The sequence below is a fragment of the Nilaparvata lugens genome, chromosome 2, assembly GCF_014356525.2.
Source record: "Nilaparvata lugens isolate BPH chromosome 2, ASM1435652v1, whole genome shotgun sequence".
Lineage (NCBI taxonomy): Eukaryota > Metazoa > Arthropoda > Insecta > Hemiptera > Delphacidae > Nilaparvata > Nilaparvata lugens.
In genome coordinates this window covers 88,995,107-89,017,282 of record NC_052505.1, presented here as the reverse complement: position 1 = coordinate 89,017,282, position 22,176 = coordinate 88,995,107, and the positions used below count along the sequence as shown (strand labels likewise).

At 35.8% G+C, this 22,176-nt stretch overlaps 1 protein-coding gene across 1 annotated transcript in view; it reads right to left on the bottom strand.

Moving 5' to 3' along the window:
- LOC111062258 (acid sphingomyelinase-like phosphodiesterase 3b) overlaps window positions 1-22,176 on the bottom strand; it is a 320,678-nt gene that overhangs the window by 24,407 nt on the left and 274,095 nt on the right. The window contains exon 6 of the mRNA XM_039422033.1: window positions 2,418-2,572. Within this exon, the coding sequence (XP_039277967.1) occupies window positions 2,418-2,572 (155 nt within the window). The remainder of the gene's footprint in view (window positions 1-2,417; window positions 2,573-22,176) is intronic.

The following is a 22,176-nucleotide window of genomic DNA, read 5'->3' as shown; positions in this document are numbered from 1 at the left end:
CCGTGTTACTCAATCACCGGAGCTTATGCTACTTTTCCTCATCATATCTTTTCATACCAATATAACACATTTTAGTTTGCTAATAATCATCAATCACTGCCATTAGTTAAAGCAACATTTTCAATCTATATTGTTGATCACGGGATGACGGCTCTCTCTATAGTTCTAGTTTCACTCCTGTTATTACTCTAGCTTCCATACTATTTTTCTGATTCTCTCTGTGATGGAAAGATCTGACAAAAAGCTAGCAACTACCCTACATGATCCTTTATAGTGATTTCATCAAAACTTTCCGCAGAAAAGGGATTATCCGAAGTTTACGAAGTTAATTTTCAACTTATTATGCATCAGATTCATATTTACTTTGTGAATATCTGACACTGAGCCAGCAACTACTTCACTTGATCCTTTATTGTAATTCTATCAAAGGTTTTTCGCGGAAAAGGAATTATCCGAAGTTTCCGAAGTTAATTTTCAACTTATTATGCATCAGATTGATATTCAATTTTGTGCTGCATGATATGTGGTTCTTAGAAATTCCAATGCCCAAGCACAATGCTGTCTATCCTCAATTCCCGTCAAACCGTAGAACAACCGCACTCAGAGAGTCCAAACTTTGTTAGTTTAGGAAGACCATTACCAGTCTCCATTGAACAGATCGTTCAACTGCTGCTTAACTGAATCACATCCCTGTAAATGTGGCTATATTCAGTAGTGGAGAAGTAGCCAGTTATGCGCTGTCTGTTGACCTGAATCTAATTTATCGCCATTGAAAATGTTGTTGTGAAGTTGGCGGGATAAAAGCTCTTTGTGGTGAGCTCGAAATTAAGGTGAGTTCATACGAGAGCGTGCACGAGGCGGCCAATTTGCCGCATATTAATTTGTAGCTATGAAAATTTAATTAGATAGATTGCGGGAAGAGTGGGACAGGGAAGAGACGCTAGAATATCGGGCCGCCTTCATTATCAGGCTCGACACTCTCCAAGGGATAGCACATCGTAAACGTGTCAGACTTGAGCGTCAGGGACTTTTGAGGTTATTAAGTCTACAACTATCTCTTGAAACTCCGACCCTCCAACTCCTACACCGTAGTCTTGCCGCCATTTTCATCACTCGCAAATTCACTTTCCGAATGGCTGATACTATCTTGAAGACGCTGTCTCAGCTCTCAGCACTCAGTCAAGGACATACTTTCATCTCCACCTTATCCACTTCACCTTTGTGATAAACAAGTCCCTCTATCCACCCAACTCTTGAGAGAATGTTGATTCAAGTGACATCACTGAAAAGTTATTAATATTTTATGCATATTTACTCTCCCTGTTACGGCAAGGCCATTAACATCAGCTTCTGGAGCTCCTTTCAAATTGAATAATGTTTTTATAACTTCAATAATTGGAGTACGGTTTTTCATATTTCATGTTTATCAATTTAACAGATGAAAATGAATTAGAATTTGCATTTCTTCAAATGATGATTGATAAATTATAAAATCCGAATTAAATGCTGTACATCACCCTGAAGACTTCTGCTACTGCAAATATTGACAACTGGGTTAACAGCTAGATGGGTGATTCACAGCATTTTATCAAGATTTTCGTTTAAGAAATATTATTTTTCAATTTTGATGATTTTTCTTAGTAAACGCTCATTTGGATTCCGATCATAGAGTGAAGATGAACTTAATTACTAAATTGAATTGAAGACGATGAGGTCTACTACTTAGTTCTTTAAATTTCAGATTATATTCTATGTATATAATTAATGCAGTTATGATCGTTTCTATGACTGGCATGTTGAAATTTCAAAACTTCCTCCATATTTGAACCAAGAAAATATCCATGTCATCACTGGATTCAAGAGAATAAAGCTGACTATCAATCAAGCTCAGACATTCTAAAAAAACGAGTATATTATAAAAATCTGGATTAGAATAGAATAACGTTTATCACTAAGATGATAATGTAATCAAAGGTAATGCAATAGCAGAGCATATACGATAATATAATCTTCATCAATAAACTGAAACAAAATAGACTCTTTCTCTATTGCAGCCCTAAAACACAGAAATTCAGATAGAGTATTGTGTATAATGATATAGATTGTGTTATCATTCGATTGATATAAGACATCTTATTCGATTGAAAATATAGATAGTGGGTGCAGCTTTATTTGGAAACAATTATTCTTAAGGTGCGAACAGAACGAGTAAGTCGTGGTGAAGATCGATGCCACTGAACAGCTATGCAATGTTAAAAGCATCATTTTTTGGGGTCATAATCGATAGCGTACTGAATTCCACCTATCGACTCGACCTTCATCCTCGTACGCCTAATGTGAAGAGATGTGAAAATTGTGATGATAGAAAGGTGTAGAAATATATTATTCGAGAATAAATTAATGTATGATGTACTCACAGTTTCTCGATTCTTGAGTGACTTGGCCAGCACTGACTCCAGCCACAGCCATTGGCCGGATGGATCTTCCTGCGCATTCGTCTGACTGTACAGGTTCGTGTTAAGTGCGATTATCCTCAACTTGTGCTTTTTCTGTTCTATCGTGTAGTAGCCACCTGCACAACAGAACATGAATTACCGATTAAACAGAGCTAACAAGTTAATGAATGGAAGTATAAATTGGAGATGATGAAAAGGATTAGGAATATTATAAACATAGGAATATTATTAGGAGATAATATATATCTCCTAATATTAGGAGAATTATGAGGATTAGGAGGAGAAGGAGGAGAAGGAGAAGAAGGAGGAGAAGAAGGGGAGAGGAGAAGGAGGAGAAGGAGGAGAAGGAGGAGAGGAGGAGGAAAAGGAGAAGGAGGAGAAGGAGGGGAAGGAGGAGAAGGAGGAGAAGGAGGAGAAGGAGGAGAAGGAGGAGTAGGAGGAGAAGGAGGAGAAGGAGGAAAAGGAGGAGTAGGAGGAGAAGGAGGAGAAGGAGGAAAAGGAGGAGAAGGAGGATTTATTTATTATTCAGCGTATGGCCCTACGACACAAATCTTTATGTTATCTAACATTAGAAGGGGGAGAAGGAGAAGAAGGAAGAGGGTGAGGTTGAAAAGAGGAGGAGGAGGACGATTGAGATGGTGAGGGTGGGTATTAGTTGAGGCGGAAAAGGCGGTGAATGAGAAGGGAAAGGTGGATGGATGAAAAGGAATGGAGAAAAACGAAAGGAAATAGGAAATGGAACAGACAGGGAAAATATAGAACATTTGAAAGTTAGCGGAAATATTATCAAAGCAAGTTAGTGTGTTATGAAAAAGTAGAAACACATTTTGTGGGAACAACGTTCCATCTTTCCTCTGAATATTGCCAACTAAAGCAGGCAATGCAATATCCGATTTGTTGCCTAAATTTTAATAGTGTGCTACAAGATGGATGTTGAAAGTCCAGACGGACGAGTTGGATCAACAAACCGAAGGACAGTTATCAGATTAGCCTTTGTTTTCCATTGGCTATACTGAAGTTGAAGTATTTGTCGGAGAGTGAGTTGGAGCGTGAGTGGTAAAATCCGACTAGTAGTCCTACTTAACACTTGATGAGATTTTCAATACAGTAATCCATCCCAATTGAATGTCCATTACCTGAAAATACTATTTCTCAGTAAAAGCACCATTTCTTAATACTTTGTACAATTTATTGGAACTACTAAGTTGAATCAATGTTGAGTTCTCGAAACTTCAGCATTTTCATAGAAACTCTGATTCTTCTTCAGCTTCAATCATTCAATTGGTAGTCTTTCTGTCCAGAGCTGTACTTTTCAGTTGGATTAATCCAACCTCTGGATCCCTAGATCTTTGGTAACTTGCTTCAGATATTGTAGCCGGGGTCTTCCGCGAGCCCTTTGTCCAATTATTTCACCTTCCAGTATTCTAAAAGTGAATCGTTGTGTCTAAATACATGGCCAAGCCAAGAATGCCGTCTGTTCTTTAAAATACGCAAAAGAGATCGCTTTTCCTCAACCTTTTGAAATACTACCTCATGAGTAATTTTATCAGCCCATCTCAGCTTGAGCATCCGTCTCCAACACCATACTTGAAAGGTATTTAGTGCTCTTTCTTCTGCCTTACCAATAGTCCAGGTTTCTGAACTATAGAGTGAAATACTTCAAATGCAGCTATATTTTCCTAATTTGTAGCTTGAGACTATTTGAGGAAAGGATATGCCGCTTACTGATGAAAATAGCCTTTGCTTCTCTTATACCACGTTATATATCATCTCTGTCTCTCTCATCTTCAGGAATGATACTACCTAAGTATTTTAATTTATCACTCGATTGAGGGCATTGTTATCTGAATTGATTCAAGTTCAGGCTCCTTGGAGCAGATTATCAGTTCTGTCTAAGTTAAACTCTGACTAAGTTATCGATTTTCAATGAATTTCACGAATAGACTTGCGAATCCACAAATCAATATAGAATGTCATCCACGTGGATAGGAATTACCATCAATCTGAACTTTGCAGCGTTTTGTATCCAATTTCAAATGGTGCGTCTGTCTATCATAATTTCATGCTAAGGTCTTATATTATCATTAGTTGTCAAGTTGAATGAACATCAGAGTCCAATCAGTTTTCCGGCATGTATGAGGTTCCCTTACAAATGGTAGGCCTACCGTGATGAAAATCTCATTTGTTCCAAACACAACAATTCTGAAAGCGATTCTCATCATGCTTCCTGCGGAACTTCATTCAGAACAAGATGTACAGATCATAAACCTTCCCATTGTTTTCACTTATGTTGGCCCTTCACTGTCGGAACCTGAGCAATATTGCTGGAGCTTAGTCACGCCACATTCCACTCTCAACTCTTTGTGTCCCTGTCAGACTGACAGAACCTCATCTTTGCGTCTCACCACAGCAACACACACGTCATATCACTCGCGACCTCACATCACATTTATTGCTGCCTTGTTTCTCAATGATTTCCCAAGGAATTAATTAGTCTCGCAGCCGGCATATTCATTTCAGTACTGAGGAGGCTTCTTTTGATTAAAATCTTATTTCTCTTATCAACGTCGTACAGCTCCTTCCAGCTGATTAGCTCGCAGTAATGCACGTGTCACAGCTCAGTACTATTCATTAGTACCTTGTACAATGGGAACTACAATGTTAAATCATAGACAATAGACTAAATAGACTTGGACCTACAGTAACTTTTTCTCCCATATGAATCAATTGATCGAAAGTCATGTCAATCTCAAACTCTCTCTTTTTGCAGACGACACCACAGCTCTAATCACAAGTAAGAACAGTGAATGTTTGATAAGAGAGGCTGAGAAGTGTCTTGCTGAATAAGATTCGTGGCTTGTTCAAAATAGTCTAGTTTGAACTACCAAAAAACTAATGTAATTTCTTCCAGTAGAGAGTATGAAAGTTTTGAAACAAACTTGAATACTCAGAGTAGGGTTGAAACTTCTGATTCCACGACATTCTTGGGTCTGATCGTGGAGAGTGATTCGAAATGGAAACTACATGTCACTAGTAAGTTGAATGTTTGCATTGAGAGTATTGGCAAAAGTAGGGAGTGAAAAACTGTACTTTTGGTATATCACACTTATTTCCTGTCATTTATGAGATATGGAGTAATTTTTTTGGGGAAAAAGTATTCATACTGCAGAAGAAAACTATTAGAATAATCTATAAGATTGATACAAGGTGTTCTTGCAGACCTTATTTTGAAGAAAATAAAATTGCTGACGGCTCCTGCTATTCATATAGATTAGTATAATCTATGTATATTAGATTGAGCAATTTTTGTTTCAAAAATAGACGGTTGTTTGAGGAGAACCAGGTGAGTAATCCCCATAATACAAGATATAGAGGTTTTGTTCACCCACATCATAGAATAAGTCTGCTAGAGAGTGGCCCGTTTCATATGGGAATGAAAATATTCAAAATCAATTCCATCTCACATAAGAGAAAATTGTGGGCTTGAAGGTGTTCAAAAAAACACTTGAAGAATTCCTTATTGCATTGTGTCCTTACAGATTAGCAGACTTCCTTGTTGGTTAATGTTTGATTAATGTATGTTATGTGAAATCTGTTGTGTTCTATTTACTGTAGTGTTAAATTATGAAGGATGGTAGTATTTATTAGATTAAACTTTGACTTGTCATATACTGTGAGAGCGTTGCTCCCTTAATACAGTTTCATAATTATGATGAACAAGTAAAACAAACAAAACAAGTCTCGAAATTTCTGATCTAACTACTGTTTGCAAGGTCATTTCTTTTAGATACATTTCTTGAAAGTGGACTCTCAAAATTTTTGCTCATATTTTTCACTAATTTTGCCCTTTTCCGCTCCTCTTCACCCTTCTTTCCTTACTTTTATACCCTCTACCTGCCTATGACAAGGGAAACCATAGTTGGCTAGGAATGTTTCCTCCTTTCTTTTTTCAGTACACCCCACCATGAAGCGTGTTTCTGTATTTTATTATGATTTATTTTTGTATTTTAATTTCTTTTATGGGAGTAGAGTAGAGTGAGAAGCGGTGGTGGGGAAAGGCAAGTGGTAGAGTACTATCCCACGGTGCTATCCTACCGTCTACTAAAATCTATATTGTGTTGAATTGGGAAAATAATTGATTGATTCAAATAAACAGAAGTCCTGAATCCGTGATATTATTTATACCTTATGTATAGAGTGATATCTATAGTTTTAAGTGACCTGGCTCGAATTAAGTGAATTGCGTTGAATGGAATATGTGAGAACCGTTCACAGGATGACGGTGCCTTATCAGCAGAAGCTACCTCCAGTGATAAACAAGATGGAGTTTATTTCAGGCAACAGACAATTCATTCCTATAGTAAGGTCCACATTATAATGACAGTGGAGGAAGATAGCAGAACAACGTTGAGATCCTCTGTCTTGTCAATGCCTTCTATAGACAGTAGCTGATACAGATTTATGGATTAACCGTTCATCCTTGTTTTAAATAATCAATTATATTTTATTAAGCAAGAAATTCTATTTTTCAATTATTTCGTGATAAATTTAATTAAGATGAAATATTTTGTTAATTAATTGTCAATCGTACTGTCTTAGAAGACGATCTGGCAACAGAGCAAACCGAGAAAGGGATAGCGCTATCCGCTTTGTTGAATTAAATATAAGGATAGCAATGGCTAATTAAACACTGCCATTATAACGTAACCCGACTATAATTATCACATTGCTGTGAAATCAGTATTCTCAAGTGTCAAAAATTTCGCAGGAACCCAGTCGAGTGGCTCAAGTCTCGTATGATTAGTATTTTATAATAGATAGTAGATTAATATTTTTAAATTTTATTATGGAGAAGATAATATTTATGAGGGTGCTATAGTGAGGTCCACGTTATAATGGCAGTGAAGAAAGATAGGAGAGAAACGTTGCCAAGTCTCTCCATTCAATTGTTACTCAATTCATCCCATTAAATTTGATCTGATAATAATTATCATTTCCTAGATAAAATAATCAATATAATGTCAAATTAATCGAGGATGTAATTTTTTTTCCATATTTTGATTCAAAAATTTGCTTCCATAACTGAGTTCAGATTTTATTTTCATACAAACCTGAAATGACGGCTAATTTAAAAAGCTGTGATACACCAATCTGAATTTCAAAACAACAGAAATTAAGTTATTTGGTAGGTATTCTCTTACAATTTCTTTTGAAAATAATATAAAAATAGAAATCCTATTTAAAATACGTAATTCTACGTATTTTACGTAATTACTACGTAAATACGTAGGTATTCTTTTACAATTTCTTTTGAAAATAATATAAAAATAGAAATCCTATTTAAAATACGTAATTCCAATGGAAATAATAATTCTGAAATAACCTTTAAATATTATTTATACCGGTACGAGTAGGTCTAACCTATACGTGTAGGCTAACTGAAGCATGGATGAAGTCTAGGATGGTTAGTTATCAACTTTTAAAATGTCATTTCAGGTATTTTGATTTGTGTTTCTCATACGGTAATGTCTAAAAATTATTTTATTCTTCCAAAAATACATTTAAATCAATTATACGACTTGTGTAATAGAGTATTTTGATAGAATGAAGAATAAAAATGGCGACTGACAATGAATTGTTTACTTTTGTACAGTCACTGTCAAAAGTAAAAATAAAATATTCTGGAAAACAGACAACATTGCAAAGCTAGAGAGAGATAGCGCTATCTGTTTTGTTGTATGATAGAAAATGACAGCAACAGTATTGTCAATCACACACTGCCATTATAACGTGGACCTCACTATAGTGATTCTTTGTATTTTAACTTCCAAGTACCTCTATCAGATTATTTAACCGATCTATCGATTTATATTATAAAGTTCCTATTTTACTTGAGTGATCGGTAACATTCTTTCAAAACCAATGCACCTATATATCGAGTTCATGGCACAGCATGTTGTGTGCACTACTCTTTTGCCGATGTTAGCAAATGTGAATCTGGTACTTTCCACTTTGAGATTCGACCGAGGATCACCAATATCCAAGTACTTGAACGGATCACAGTGAAAGCATAATGCGATTAGGTACACCTCTATGCCCTCGCGTCTAAAAGCTTTCTTTACTCAAGAGGCCGGCCTGGGCCTCTCACGCCACCCCAAACAGGTTTCCAGGCCATTGGCTGCTGTAATGTGCCTGCTACTGCTGCTCACTTCAATCGGCCGAGTGAAATACTCTCTGCTCAATGAGAAATACCTTGCACGCCACTTTAATCAATTTGTTATCCTGTAGTTTTTGCTTCTAAGATTACAATCCCGATAAAATTAGAATGTGAGTTATTTCCATTCATTTCAATTTCGAACCAAGAATTTGTTCGAGTCGTATATATTTATTCATTTATTTTTATTTACAATGCAAATGACACTAATGTTATAACATTCTTCTTCTTATGGTGCCTATCCGTTACCGAATGTTGGCAATCATTCTGGCAATTATAACTTTGTTGACAGCCGCTCTAAAAAGTTCCGGGGTGGACACTGCAAACCACGTTCTCAAGTTATTTAACCAGGAAATTCGTTTCCTACCAACACCTCTCCGGCCAACAACTTTACCCTGTAGTACACATTTCAACAACTGATATTTAGTTTCATTCCTCATAATGTGTCCCAGATACTCCAATTCTCGTCTCTTGACAGTGTACATTATTTCCGTCTTCTTATTGAGTTGTTGAAGAGCCCTGTTGTTGGAAATTTTGTCCATCCATGATATTTTCAGGACTCGTCTATAGGTCCACATCTGGAACGCTTCAAGTTTCTTTGTAGTTGTTTCAGTCAGGGTCCAAGACTCAACTCCATACAACAGATTGGAAAATATATAACAACGGAGGAGTCTAATTTTCAGTTCAAGGGTCAAATTATGCGACTTAATACTCTTGACATGATTTTGAATGCCGCTCTCGCCTTTTCAATCCGAGCCCTCACCTCCTGAGGATGGTCCCACTGCTCATTCAAAACTGTACCCAGGTAAATATAAGTTGGCACTCTCTCCACATTATAACATTGGTAGATAAAATAATAAGGTCCTTGTGCTATTTTTCTTCCAAATTTATAGGGTACAAAGTACAAGATAAGGTTAGAATTTTACGTGTACAATTTTCATAAAATTTCAGTCCAAAATAAACATGGAAACTATAAATTTTGAATTCATATGGCTTGAATTAATAAATTGATTAGAAATATTCTACTCAATTACCACTTGTAACAAATAATATTCAGTAAAGAAAATTTGGAATCATTGGAGAAACACAAACTTGTAAACACTATTGTAATATGTTAACATTATCAATAATATGGGTGTTCAATTTTCTGAATCACTCAACTTCGAGAATGAATTATTGCTTAAATGCAAGTTCAGAAACCACGGTTTATACATGCAATAATATATATTGAGTTTCTCCCTATAGTCTGGCAGAAATTTGCTCCCAATAAATTTTACGTGTACAATTTTTTTTTAAATTTTAGTCCAAAATAAACATGAAAACTATAAATTTTTGAATTTAGATGGCTTGAATAATTAAATTGATTAGATATATTCTACTCAATTACCACTTGTAACGAATAATATTTAGTTAAGAAAATTTGGAACCATTGAAGAAACACAAGCTTGTAAACACTATTTTAATTGTAAACACGAAATCAATTGCGTAGAATGGAATGTGTGAGAAACGTTCACAGGATAACGGTGCCTTTTTAGTAGATAAGTCTCCAGTGATAAACAAGATGGAGTTTATTTCAGGCAACAGACAGTTCATCTCTACCTATCACATAGCTGTGAAAATTTGATGGTTAGTAGCGACGTAATGTCAGAAATGATGTCAACGCGTGCTTTAAATGAATCTTGACCATATAGAGACTTCAAATAATCTGAATAATTCAAATGCCAGTAAACTTATTCATTGTTCTGGGAGGGATATGAACAGACATATTTCTTCTTCTTGCAATCTAAATAATTCATGCAATGTGACTATTCCTGATAGGACAAGTGGTTTCTAATCTGGGATGATTTGTGCAGGATGAGGTTTGGTGGTTCAATGAATGGAGCTTGAGGAGTCCGGTCCAACAAGATATCCAAGTATCAATCGAACGTGAATTATTCTAGGTTAGCTATAAAATTTCCAACGTCAAGAATATTTTTATATGCATATCTCATTGTAACATGGAACCGATGCATGATAGTAAGTGATTCCCATTTTTATTGCAAGAGCATTGTATTGAAGAAACTTGAAAATATTTCATTTTGTTCACCTGTCACGTCTGTAAATATCAGTTTCTTTCCACACAGCATACCATTCATTCTATGGGGATGTTTCTATTCTATTGTTATGGCTCGGTTGCATGATTGCATGTGAGTGCATTGAAAGTGCATGCAAAGTTCATTTTTTGTGAGTGCATCATCATCTGAACCATTATCAATGAGAATGTCGGGATGATTTCAAACCCAAAGGAATGTCATTAAAAATTACGACTGCTCCTTTTCAACCATCAACACCTTATCGTATTTCATAGTGTAAGAGTAACGAAAAATTTCATATATATTATTGAGACAATGATATTCCAATCTGAATCTTGTGAAAACCACTGCGACTTGTATTATTTTTCCTATGTCGAAAGTCAAGAATAGAGTGTGTTTCGTGTTATAGATATCAAAAATTTATTCCTATGGTGTCGGAGGATTGAATCTGAGTTGGGTCGCGTCTCTCAACAAAAAGCCAGAGAATATCATTGTCGCGAGTAAATACTTTTTGTGATTCAAAAACGTTTTCCCTGTAGGCATTACATGTATATAACACTCTCACGAACATACAACATACTCACGTTATAACACTCTCACGAACATAACAGCAGTTGTCTTAGTGAACGTTATATTTTCGAGCTCAAAATGCGTGTGTTTTTATAGAATTATTTTGTGAATTTGAATTTGAACCAAGAAAAAATCCAGATTCGGTTTAAGCTTTAGCTCAAACTCACACTGTGCAAACGGCCCTTAGTGGATAAATTGAAATGGACATAACCTACATAATATTAGGACAAATTATTTCTAAGACAAAATTAGGAAATTGAAGAAGTTTTGGGCAATAGCCTCTCTTTTCTTTTCCGAATACTGTATTGTTTACTCTATCTAATAAATGAATAAATGAATAAAACATATCTCACGCTATCATGATATTATACTATATTACTGGTATGTTATCTAACCTGATATACAATTCCTATAATATGTTGGTGGTAGTTAAAATCGACACTCGTAAAACAGTAGTTAACTTCGTTCGACATTCAATTTTTCGATTTCCAAATATGAATCCAGTTTTGATTGCAGCACCGTAAAAAGTAATTAATTAATGACTTATGAGTAGACTTATGTCAACATAATATGAAGTGATAACTAACAATCCAAGTCTATTCACACAGAAGTGATTTCATTCTTGATGCTAATCATCGCAATAAACGATTACAAACCTTGCCAGATGCAGGGAAATGATAACGAATGTCGCATTAGGCACTTCAGTAATGCGTGGGACTAATTGAAATTGATGTGTCTAATTATTGGACATCCATTAGATGTCTGAGACAATACGAAATCCGTATCCAAGATTCAATTAGCGCTGATGTGCAGGCCAGCTTTCTTGTCGTGAAAAGAGAGAGAGAGAGTGAGTGAGAGACAGTGAGAGTCCGATGCCCTTGTGCGTAAAAAGGTCGATAAGCATCTGCTTGTGGCAGTGACATTGCTGGAGAGTGAGAAAGAGATAGAAACAGTGGCATTGGCGGAGAGAGTGAGAGAGAAAGAGTGAGAGGATACGCTGCAATCAACAGAATGGGCTTCTTTGAAGCACGAATCGGTGATCCGGTGATAGCGGCGTAAGAAGAGACACTGAATGCCTTCCATTTCCATCAAAACCTTTATTGCAATTTTAATGCTGGCTCTAAACTGACCAGGTTTAGACCCCGGGCATGGGCCTAAGCTTTCCTTTCTAGTGAAAGTGCAACCCTAGGTCTACTTGTAATCTCGAGAGTGATACCACCCACAATCTACCTACAATAATATGACACTATCACAGTCCAAATGATTGGTCCCTCTAACTCAATATATTCGATGTCTCCTTCTCAGAATTACATCATTAATATCGGGGGACCGAGCTTCGCTGGAGTACAAAAGCATAAAAAATTTATTGCGAAAGAAGAAATTATAATATATTTATAGTTCATACAGAAAGGTTCTATCACAGTGCATTGAGATTAATTCCCAGAGAAATGCAAAAATGTCTCTCAAAAAGGCCCGGTTGCACAAAAGCCGGTTAAATTTTAATCCTGATTAATCTCACGTGAACCAAATCAGAGGAGACAATTTTAAAGACTCTGATTGGTTCTCCTGGAATTAATCAGGATTAGAATTTAACCGGCTTTTGTGCAACCGGCACTAAGTACCTGATTGAATGATTTCAATAGAATAGTTCAACAGCTGAGTCATAATTTAGTCTCATTCCAACACACATGCACTCGCTCACTCAACAGATGACGAAATTATCAGCTGTTTTTCCAAGGATGAATAAAAATTATCATTTTAATGTCCTTCCGCGAGTTTTCCCAGGGTTCAGACCTAGTGTAATCGAACTTTTATACTATAAACCTACCATGTTCTAAATTTTGTGAGAATCGTTAGAGCCGTTTTTGAAATTCGGTAACATACAAACATTAATATAAACATATGAACAGAAATTGCTCGTTTAACAGTATAGGATGATAATTATTGCTCTAATCGGGGCCTTGCATGTGTCTCCGACTGATCCGTTGCAATTTAACTCGTACCAACGAAATTGAATCCATTCGAAATTGGGATGTTTGAGTTTATTAATAAGTATTATTCTTGAAGAAGGATGTGCGATGATATTCTCACCCTTAACACTCTACCGTATAAGAAAACTCATAGGAAGCTAGATAAATAACATGAAAGAATATGCAGGAAAGGATGAGGATGTAGAGGTATTTCCAGATATATTTCAATATCAGTGAACGTGTTGATACCGTGGAAATATTATTCACATGAGTTCTTGTGTGATCATTCACATTAAGCCCGGCGGTACGAATATAAATAGTCTTTTTGGAACTCGTAGAAATAATATTCAAATGGTATACCGTTCACGTTCACTGATAGTACTGATAAATGGGAATCTAGTCTAAGATTGGAGGGAACATGGAGGAAAAGAATAAGGATGAGATGTCAGAGAGATTGGAGTTAAATTGGGATGGGAATGATATAACAGAAGATGAGAGATATATCGTGATACACTGGATATAATATATTACACTGGAAGTCAGGACATGTGTGTTGGATTGAGTTGAGTCTGATACCTAGAGAAGATTGTGCATGTGTGAGAAGGATGAGATAATCCAGGGTTTGTTAGTTGATGCTGAGAATAATGCCAACAATGGCACGACACACTTGTCGAGAGTGCAAGGCGATAAGAGCGTCTCAACTGCGTTTACGTGTCTTGTATTGTTTTGCGAGGCGGAAGCTGTTGGGCTGGGCGCTCTGACTGGTGACTGGGTATTTGGCGGCAATCCTGGCCAGGAAATAAGGAAGGAAACAGTCGTTTTCTGCAAAAGTTTCGAATTGGGATGGAGCAGAGACAAAAGTACAGTGAAGAGCACGAGACAAACTTGGAAAGGGTATTGTTAGCAAGTGGCACAGGAAGGATGAACAATAATTGTATCATTTGCACAAGCTTACGCTCCATGCTACGCGATAAGAATCACGAGTTATTATTCTTCCGAGATTTGTCTCAGCTCGCCTTTTAATGAGTTTCCTAATCCCAATGAACTACGCTGAGGACTGAGGACATGCTGTGGAGTAATCTGCACTAACGAGGACTTCACATCTCACAGACTGCTTTGCCAGTGCAAGTTGCAGCTTCCAGTATCGGTTTTTATAACTCAAATCCTCAATTAATCTTGGAGGAGGGGAATTTAAGAAGGCAGCTGACATCACTTCAATAATAATGATTTATTCGAATGAACACAATGTGTGATTAATACGATTGGAGTTAGTGAATTAATTAGATTGAGTGATCTCTTAAGCCGTGTCCACACTGAACAAATGTTCGACAAACATGTTTGTTGAAACAGTTTGGGCAAATTTTACTACGTTTGAAAAACAAAGTTTGCCCGTGGCCAGAGTGAACGCGTCATCAAACAACTTATTTGAAAGTGGGGAGAACAGGTTTTATGTTTTACAGCAAACACTGAAATTGTTTGGAAAAACAGTAATTTTTTGTTTGACAAACAATGATTGTCCAAACTTTTTGTCCCTGAGCTCCTCAACAAACATGTTTACCGAACATGTATATGGAACATTATTGTTCGGTGTGGACATGGCTTTAGGCTAGTTACACAAACATCGATTTCTGAACGTATGATTTTTTACCGTGCTTATAAATTCTATTAGATTAAACAGATGATTTCAAACAGATGATGTTTGTCAAGTTCCGTTTAATCTGATAGAATTCATGAGGATGACAAAATATCGTACGATCAAAAATCAATGTGTGTGTGCTATAGAATAAATTCATAAGGACGGCAAAAAAGGATACGAATAAAACGGTCAGATCGATTCAGCTTTCAGTATAAGTTAAGATGGCGATCGACCTCCTTGTAAAGGTGCGTACAAACTTATGCGCTACAAACACACGCATTCGCTTTTTTCAGCTGATGTTATGCTTGTTATATCTGTATTGTACTGTTTCTATCTATATAAAAGCGAAATGGCACTCACTGACTGACTGACTGACTGACTCAATTACTCGCCGAACTAGAAGTCTACCAGACCAAAAACGTTCAAATTTGGTAGGTATGTTCAGTTGGCCCTTTAGAGGCGCACTAAGAAAGGATTTGGAAAAATTTCCAAAGATACGCCGTTTTTCCAGCGTTTTTGAGTGTTTTCTCAGCTTTATCGAGAACAAATAAACAGAAAATGTTCAAATTTAGTACAGAAGCTCAGCTAGGGTGTAATAATGTTGTATTAGAAGGAATTTGCAATAACGTCAAAGATATGCCCAAAATTACCGTTTTTACAGCGTTTTTTTTTTGCTTTTTCTCAAATTTATAGAGAAAAAAACGAACAGAAATTATTGCTCAATTTAGTACAGAAGCTCAGCTAGGGCGTAATTATGTTGTGTTGGAAGGAATTTGCAATAACGTCAAAGATACGCCCCAATTAGCGTTTTTCCAGCGCTTTTTATTGCTTTTTCTCAGATTTATAGAGAACAAATGAACAGAAATTGTTCAAATTTAGTACAGAAGCTAATATAGGGTGTAAATGTTGTGCTAGAAGGAATTTGAAATAACGCCAAAGATACGCCAAAAATCTGCGTTTTTCCAGCGTTTTTTTGCGCTTTCTCAGCTCTATGGAGAACAAATGAACAGAAAATGTTCAAATTTACTACAGAAGCTCAGCTGGGGTGTAATAATGTTGTGTTAGAAGGAATTTGAAATAACGCAAAAGATATGCCCAAAATAAGCTTATTTAGCGACTTTAATATCTCATCGAACATACGCCCAAAATCAGCGTTTTCCCAACGTTTTTCTTAGCTTTTCTGCGTTTCTCAATATTTTGACTTTCTAATGGAATGGAACAAATTTGTTTGACTCAAATGAAAAATGCAGGCGAGCGAAGCGAGCCCGCTGATCTCATTTTCGGACGATCCAGTCGGGGGTCCAGGGGGCGGAGCCCCCCTGCTAGACGGATATGGCGAGCGAAGTGAGCCTGACGGCTAGTACAAATATAAATCTAATCAGCTGATGAAAAGCGAATGCGCGTGTTCGTGGCGCGTGAATTAACACAAACGCACCTCAACACAAATGCACCTTAACACGAACACATCGTAAAGCAAGGGTGCGAACAATATGGTAATTATTAATTCTACATTGTTAAAAGACGATCTGGCAACAGAGCAAAGCGAGAAAGAGATAGCGTTATCCGATTTGTTGAATGATAGACAAGGATAGAAAATCACTGCTAATCAAACACTGCCATTATAACGAGGACCTCACTATAAATATGTGTTACACGGTAGGCTACTTGAATTTCTTTCCATGTCGTCGATGGATGTTGAATCTATAAATATGTTTTGTGATTCTTTCAAAGTGAATTATACTCGTAATAAAACTTATTAAGATTGTGGTTTCATAATCAAATGTTGGTTGGTGGAAGTAATTAAGAGTCTCGGCTGTTCGCAGGTTGACATTAAGCGGTCACAATCCAACAAGCAGAGTGTTGAGCAGACTCAAATTTGGCGCTTTAAAAGTGCGCGCGGTGCAAAAGTTGAGCGACAGCGACGCCATCTTGTGGCTGCAAAACACTGGGCGCGGTGTCAGCCGCAATTTAAATTGAACAGAGCAATTTAAATTGTATGGCGGCGCGGCGCCCATCCAGAAGACGGGGCGGCGGAATGGGAGCCTGTCACCAACAAAACTCCATCTGGCCACTAAATTGCTTTTCCCAAGTTAATTCCTATCACCTTGATAATATAGCCCACACAACACTATTCAAGAAGAGACACCCTCGCTCCTCCAACAACCAAGCTAAATCACACCTTTTCTGCTGCAAACTCGGAGCAGTACAATTCTCTCTTATAAGGAATTAAAATTCAGTGTATCACCTTATGAAAAAAAAAGTTTCAATATGAAAATCATGATTGATTTGTATATAAAATGATATCAGCGATCCATCAATTCAATAATAGAATGATAAAGGTACCTGATTATTTCAGATGTATGGGTAAATTTCATCCATTCACAGAGATAATAAAAATAAATTTTGTAAAATGTTGAAGGGAGAATACAAATTCCATTGCAGAATATTAAACCATCGCCTTTGACTATTCATAAATATCGAATAATCATTCATATATTTATCAAAAATGATATTACAAAGACAACTAAACCAGTTTTCCATATACGAAAATAGTTATTTGTGCAACTAGTGCGTTTACGCACGTTTACGCACAGGCCGTAGGGGAGGGCGGAATGGTTTCTTGAGTGCAGCAGAGGAACTTTGCGCACATATTCCACATTAAATTTTTCCTACAGTTACCATTGAATATGAGAAGTGGTTGACTATGGGTAAAATGATGACTGAAATCCATCAAATGTTTGTCTGTATAATTTTGTTATTTATAACAACTTAATTTATTTTAAACTTGAAAATTAATAATTTTGAGTAAATCTTAATTTTTAAATAATTTTTCAACCAATCAATTTATGAATGAAAAAAATATTTTTTGAAATGATGAATAATTGATAATATTCAAAATGTATCATTTAATAAGTTCTCATTTTTATTCATTTGAAATCGGAAAAAATATAGGTAGAACAAATTCACATTTAAAATACACGCCAACAATGTCAACAGCTGATTAGGATGACTGCAAGATAATATACAAAGTATTAAGAGTACGCAAAGTAATACTTTGCGCACTAGAGCGGAAAAGCGTTCTGTATCAGTGCAGGAATGGTCACTTTTCAAGGTAACTGTAGGAAATAGTAGTTATTGTGCAACTAGTGCGCAAAGTGACAGTTTGCTGCACCGAAAGAAACGTTTACGCCCGAGCCGTAGGCGAGGGCGGAATGGCTTCTTGAGTGCAGCAGAGGAACTTTGATCACGTATTTCACATTAAACTTTTCCTACAGTTACCATTGAATATGAAAAATGAATAATTATGGGTAAAATGATGGCTGAAATCCATCAAATGTTTGTGTGTGTGATGCTGTTATTAATAACAATCTTAATTCATTTAAAAATTGATAATCCAATTGAAGTTGAAAATTCTCAGCCAAAATTCTCATTTTTATTCATTCAAGAATCAGAAAAAATACAGATAGAACAAAAAATTCACATTCAACATACACGCCAGCAGCTTGTTGGCTGAACCTAGCTGCAAAATGGCTAAACACAGCAAGATGGCTGAATCGACAAGCGCGCGACCTAGCGGGAAGAATCGTACCTAAGTTTGTTTCATCCAGCTAAAAATTACTGAAACACGATTCAGAAATTTAGACTTTTGCTCAAATTACCGAGAAAAATGCTCAATGTAAACTGAGAAATATTTATAAAAATAACATAGACAACAGTGATATTTATTGTAGTATTGTTATGTTTTTTATAATTTCTATTTATATGAATATCGAACGGTAATCATTTAACCTCAAAATTCGAATTTTATAATGTATATTTGCTACTTTTCTCATTTCTTGCAGTTGAAATAATAATAATTATTATTGATAATTATTATCAATAGAAAAGAACTATTATTTATTATTAAATGATGAGAATTCGTAAATGATGATTATTTAATTATGATTTAGATGAACATTATTCTTGTTTTGGATTTATAGATTGGGATTTTATCATAAATGTAGGGTAGCCATTGAAATGATTCTCATCTAAATCTAACCACAGTCATTGTTACCAACTTAATTTTTGTTTTCGTGCACTAATCCTCCATTTAACCCACCAACTATTTTGTGTTGCCATTTTGCAAATCTGGAGTGCAGAAAAGATTTTTCCGCACTAGAGCGGAAAAGTGAATTTTTGCGTTCTGTAATCAGTGCAGGAATCGTCACTTTTCAAGGTAACTGTAGGAAAAATATATTATGTGAGCAGGATACTCACTCTTATTATTTAGTGCTACTGAAGGAATTGAAACGCCTTAGACTATGCCAAGTACCTTCTTTTTTATAACAAAACGACTAGTATGAACTCTCCAAGAGTCATTCTATTCACACCTGAAAATGTCTCTTGGAGAGTTGAAACTCGTGTTGTGATAGAATAAAGGGTACTTGATAGATACTATTGTGTTCCAATATTAGTAGGAGTATTATCTGCGTTATGGTAGGAGAGAGAAAGCTCAATTCACCGGATTCAATTATCGTAGACCGAGCATGATCTGAGAGAGATAATAATTCACTATAACGGATCGGATCATGTTTGTAATCCTCTTCGCTATCAATAATTGAATTATTATTCATAACTTGTTCCAAACAGTAATAATCATAATATACAAAGCAGACTGATATAACAGTTAGAAATAAAACAGTTTATTAAATGAAGTAGATGATCCTATCGATATTTAATGTGGATGATACACATATCAAAGTTTTTGTACGTGCCAATTGGAACATAATTAATTCATTAACTCAATCAGAATGAGTTCCACATCAGTTATTCAGTTATTAGCTGTTTATGAACCAGTGGATCATGAATTTTCCCGCATTCATCGCCATTTTTATCTACGCAACTAACTACCACGCTTACACAATATCTCATATATTGCTCGATGTATTCATCCAAGCTTCTATCCTTATAGAGATAATACATCAATATCGGGGCACCGAGCTTCGCTCGTTATTTTTATTCATTGATAAACAGAACACAGTTATCTAAAATGATCGTGTTTATATTTCACAGCTGGCTGTATGTCATTTTGGACTCAAAATAGTGTGTGAATCATTCACATAACCTCTAGACTGTGTATTCCAATTCAAGGTTTAGAGCAGTTTTGGGCGAATGCCTGTTGTTTTTACCTGCATTGTATCTTTTTATATGAATAAATTTAATCAATCTTATGAATTTCGGGGATGCGATATTTTTATTTTTCACATACTCACTCGCTCACTCACTTTTTTACTATCCACAGTTGTTTCAGCCAAGGATGAATTATTCTTTTAATGTCGTTCAGCGAGTTTTTCCAAGGATGAGACCTAGTGCAATCGAATTTTTATATCATAAACCTATTATGTTCCAAACTTTGTGAAAATCGTTAGAGCCGTTTTCGAGATCCGTTGAACATTAATATATACTCATATAACCAGATAACCAGATAAACACATAACGATATAAATATATACATAAATTGCTCGCTTAATATAATAGGATGGGATGATAAACAGCAATTATATACATGTTACTCCCTCATTCTGAATGTAAATCCATTCCATGATAAGGTGAACATGAAAAATATCCTCATTTTATAGTGGAATCTCTTTTACAAAATTAAAAAAATACACCTAAGTCAAATGAACAGCTTGATAGGCTTTGAGCAATAATTGATCTGATCACTAGTTGATCTGGAATGCACCAGATGTCGAAATAACATAAATTTGGTGTGCAATGACTTTTCACATACATTGATTTCACGAGTTACTAATGCTGATTGTGTTTCCAACGGTTTCTTCTGAATAATGTCTAGATGTATGCAGTTCGAGTATATTTCAAACTATGGCTATCTCCAATTTTCATGGTTATCAGTAGGCTACTATAAGTTTGAGGCTTATGCAAAACATCTTTCGTACATTGGAAAATGTTGAACCTGGAAAAATAAGCATTCATATTTTACTGTGAATTGAGAATCATCTCACTCCCAATCAGTGCTTCTTTGTAGAAAATAAAAATAAATAAATAAAATAAAAATCTACCATTGATCAATAATTAATATTCCTTACGAATCAGTTTTCATCAACTTTGCATCATTCTATCATCCAATATTTTAACTCAAACTACAGAGTAGCTTGGTTGTCAACACGGATACAATGTCATTCATGTATGGACCTCGTCAAACTGATTTTTTTTTTTTGTTATCAGGAGGCTACTACAAGTTTTGGTGACTATGCAAAACATCTTTCGCACATTGGAAAATTTTGAACCTGAAAAATTAAGCTACATATAATTCATATACTACTGTGAATTGAGAATTGTCTGTGTGCAGAATTATCTGTGAATGAATTATTCAATTATGAGTCATTTCTATTGTGAAAACCTTGGATTTATTGTCAGTGAGTTATAGAATCTCTTTCATAACGTCATGGGAATTGTGCCGAGAACAATTAATGTTTCTGAGAGAACAGTTCAAATAGTACCTTACCTCACAAGGACGGGAAGGAGCCTTTTGCAGGCGAGAATGATGTTTCTAGTCGAGGCGTTAGCCGAGCAATTGAATGTTTCTGAGAGAACAGTTCAAATAGTACCTTACCTCACAGGACGGGAAGGGGCCTTTTGCAGGCGAGAATGATGTTTCTAGTTGAGGCGTTAGCCGAGACTAGGATTTCATTTGATCACCGCAAAAGACATTCACGTCCAAGTAACGTACACTATCTTTTGTCATAATAATCCAAAGAAGAATAATTGAGAAATAGAAAACATTACCTGCTTGTGCTGAAGTTACTACATGCATTCTATAAACATAACCTAGTTTACAAATTCCGAATAAGGAATTTTGTGGACAAAACTCCCACCTGGAGCGCTGAAGGTGGTTTTTATTGTAGCAGTTTTGCAGTTCCTATTTCGGAACTAGGAAACATACTCGACTGTAAAGAAAACATATGGTTTCATTACAGTAGAGTATGCTGTAATGAGAATCATATGTTTATTTGTTCTGCAAACAGCTGTTTACCGGCTTGATTTCATGCATGGAAAACAACTGAGATTGAATGACTATGACAAAAAAAATTAGACTTCCTTGTGCAGTAGAACTTCCAATGATCGTGCTTATATCGTTAGTGAATTGCCATTTACATTTTCGTTTTTGGACATAAGGGCCTATGTTTGTTTATTTATACTCTATTTTTATTTTCAGACTCTAGCTTTCAGATAAGATTAAGTTATACATAAATGTAGC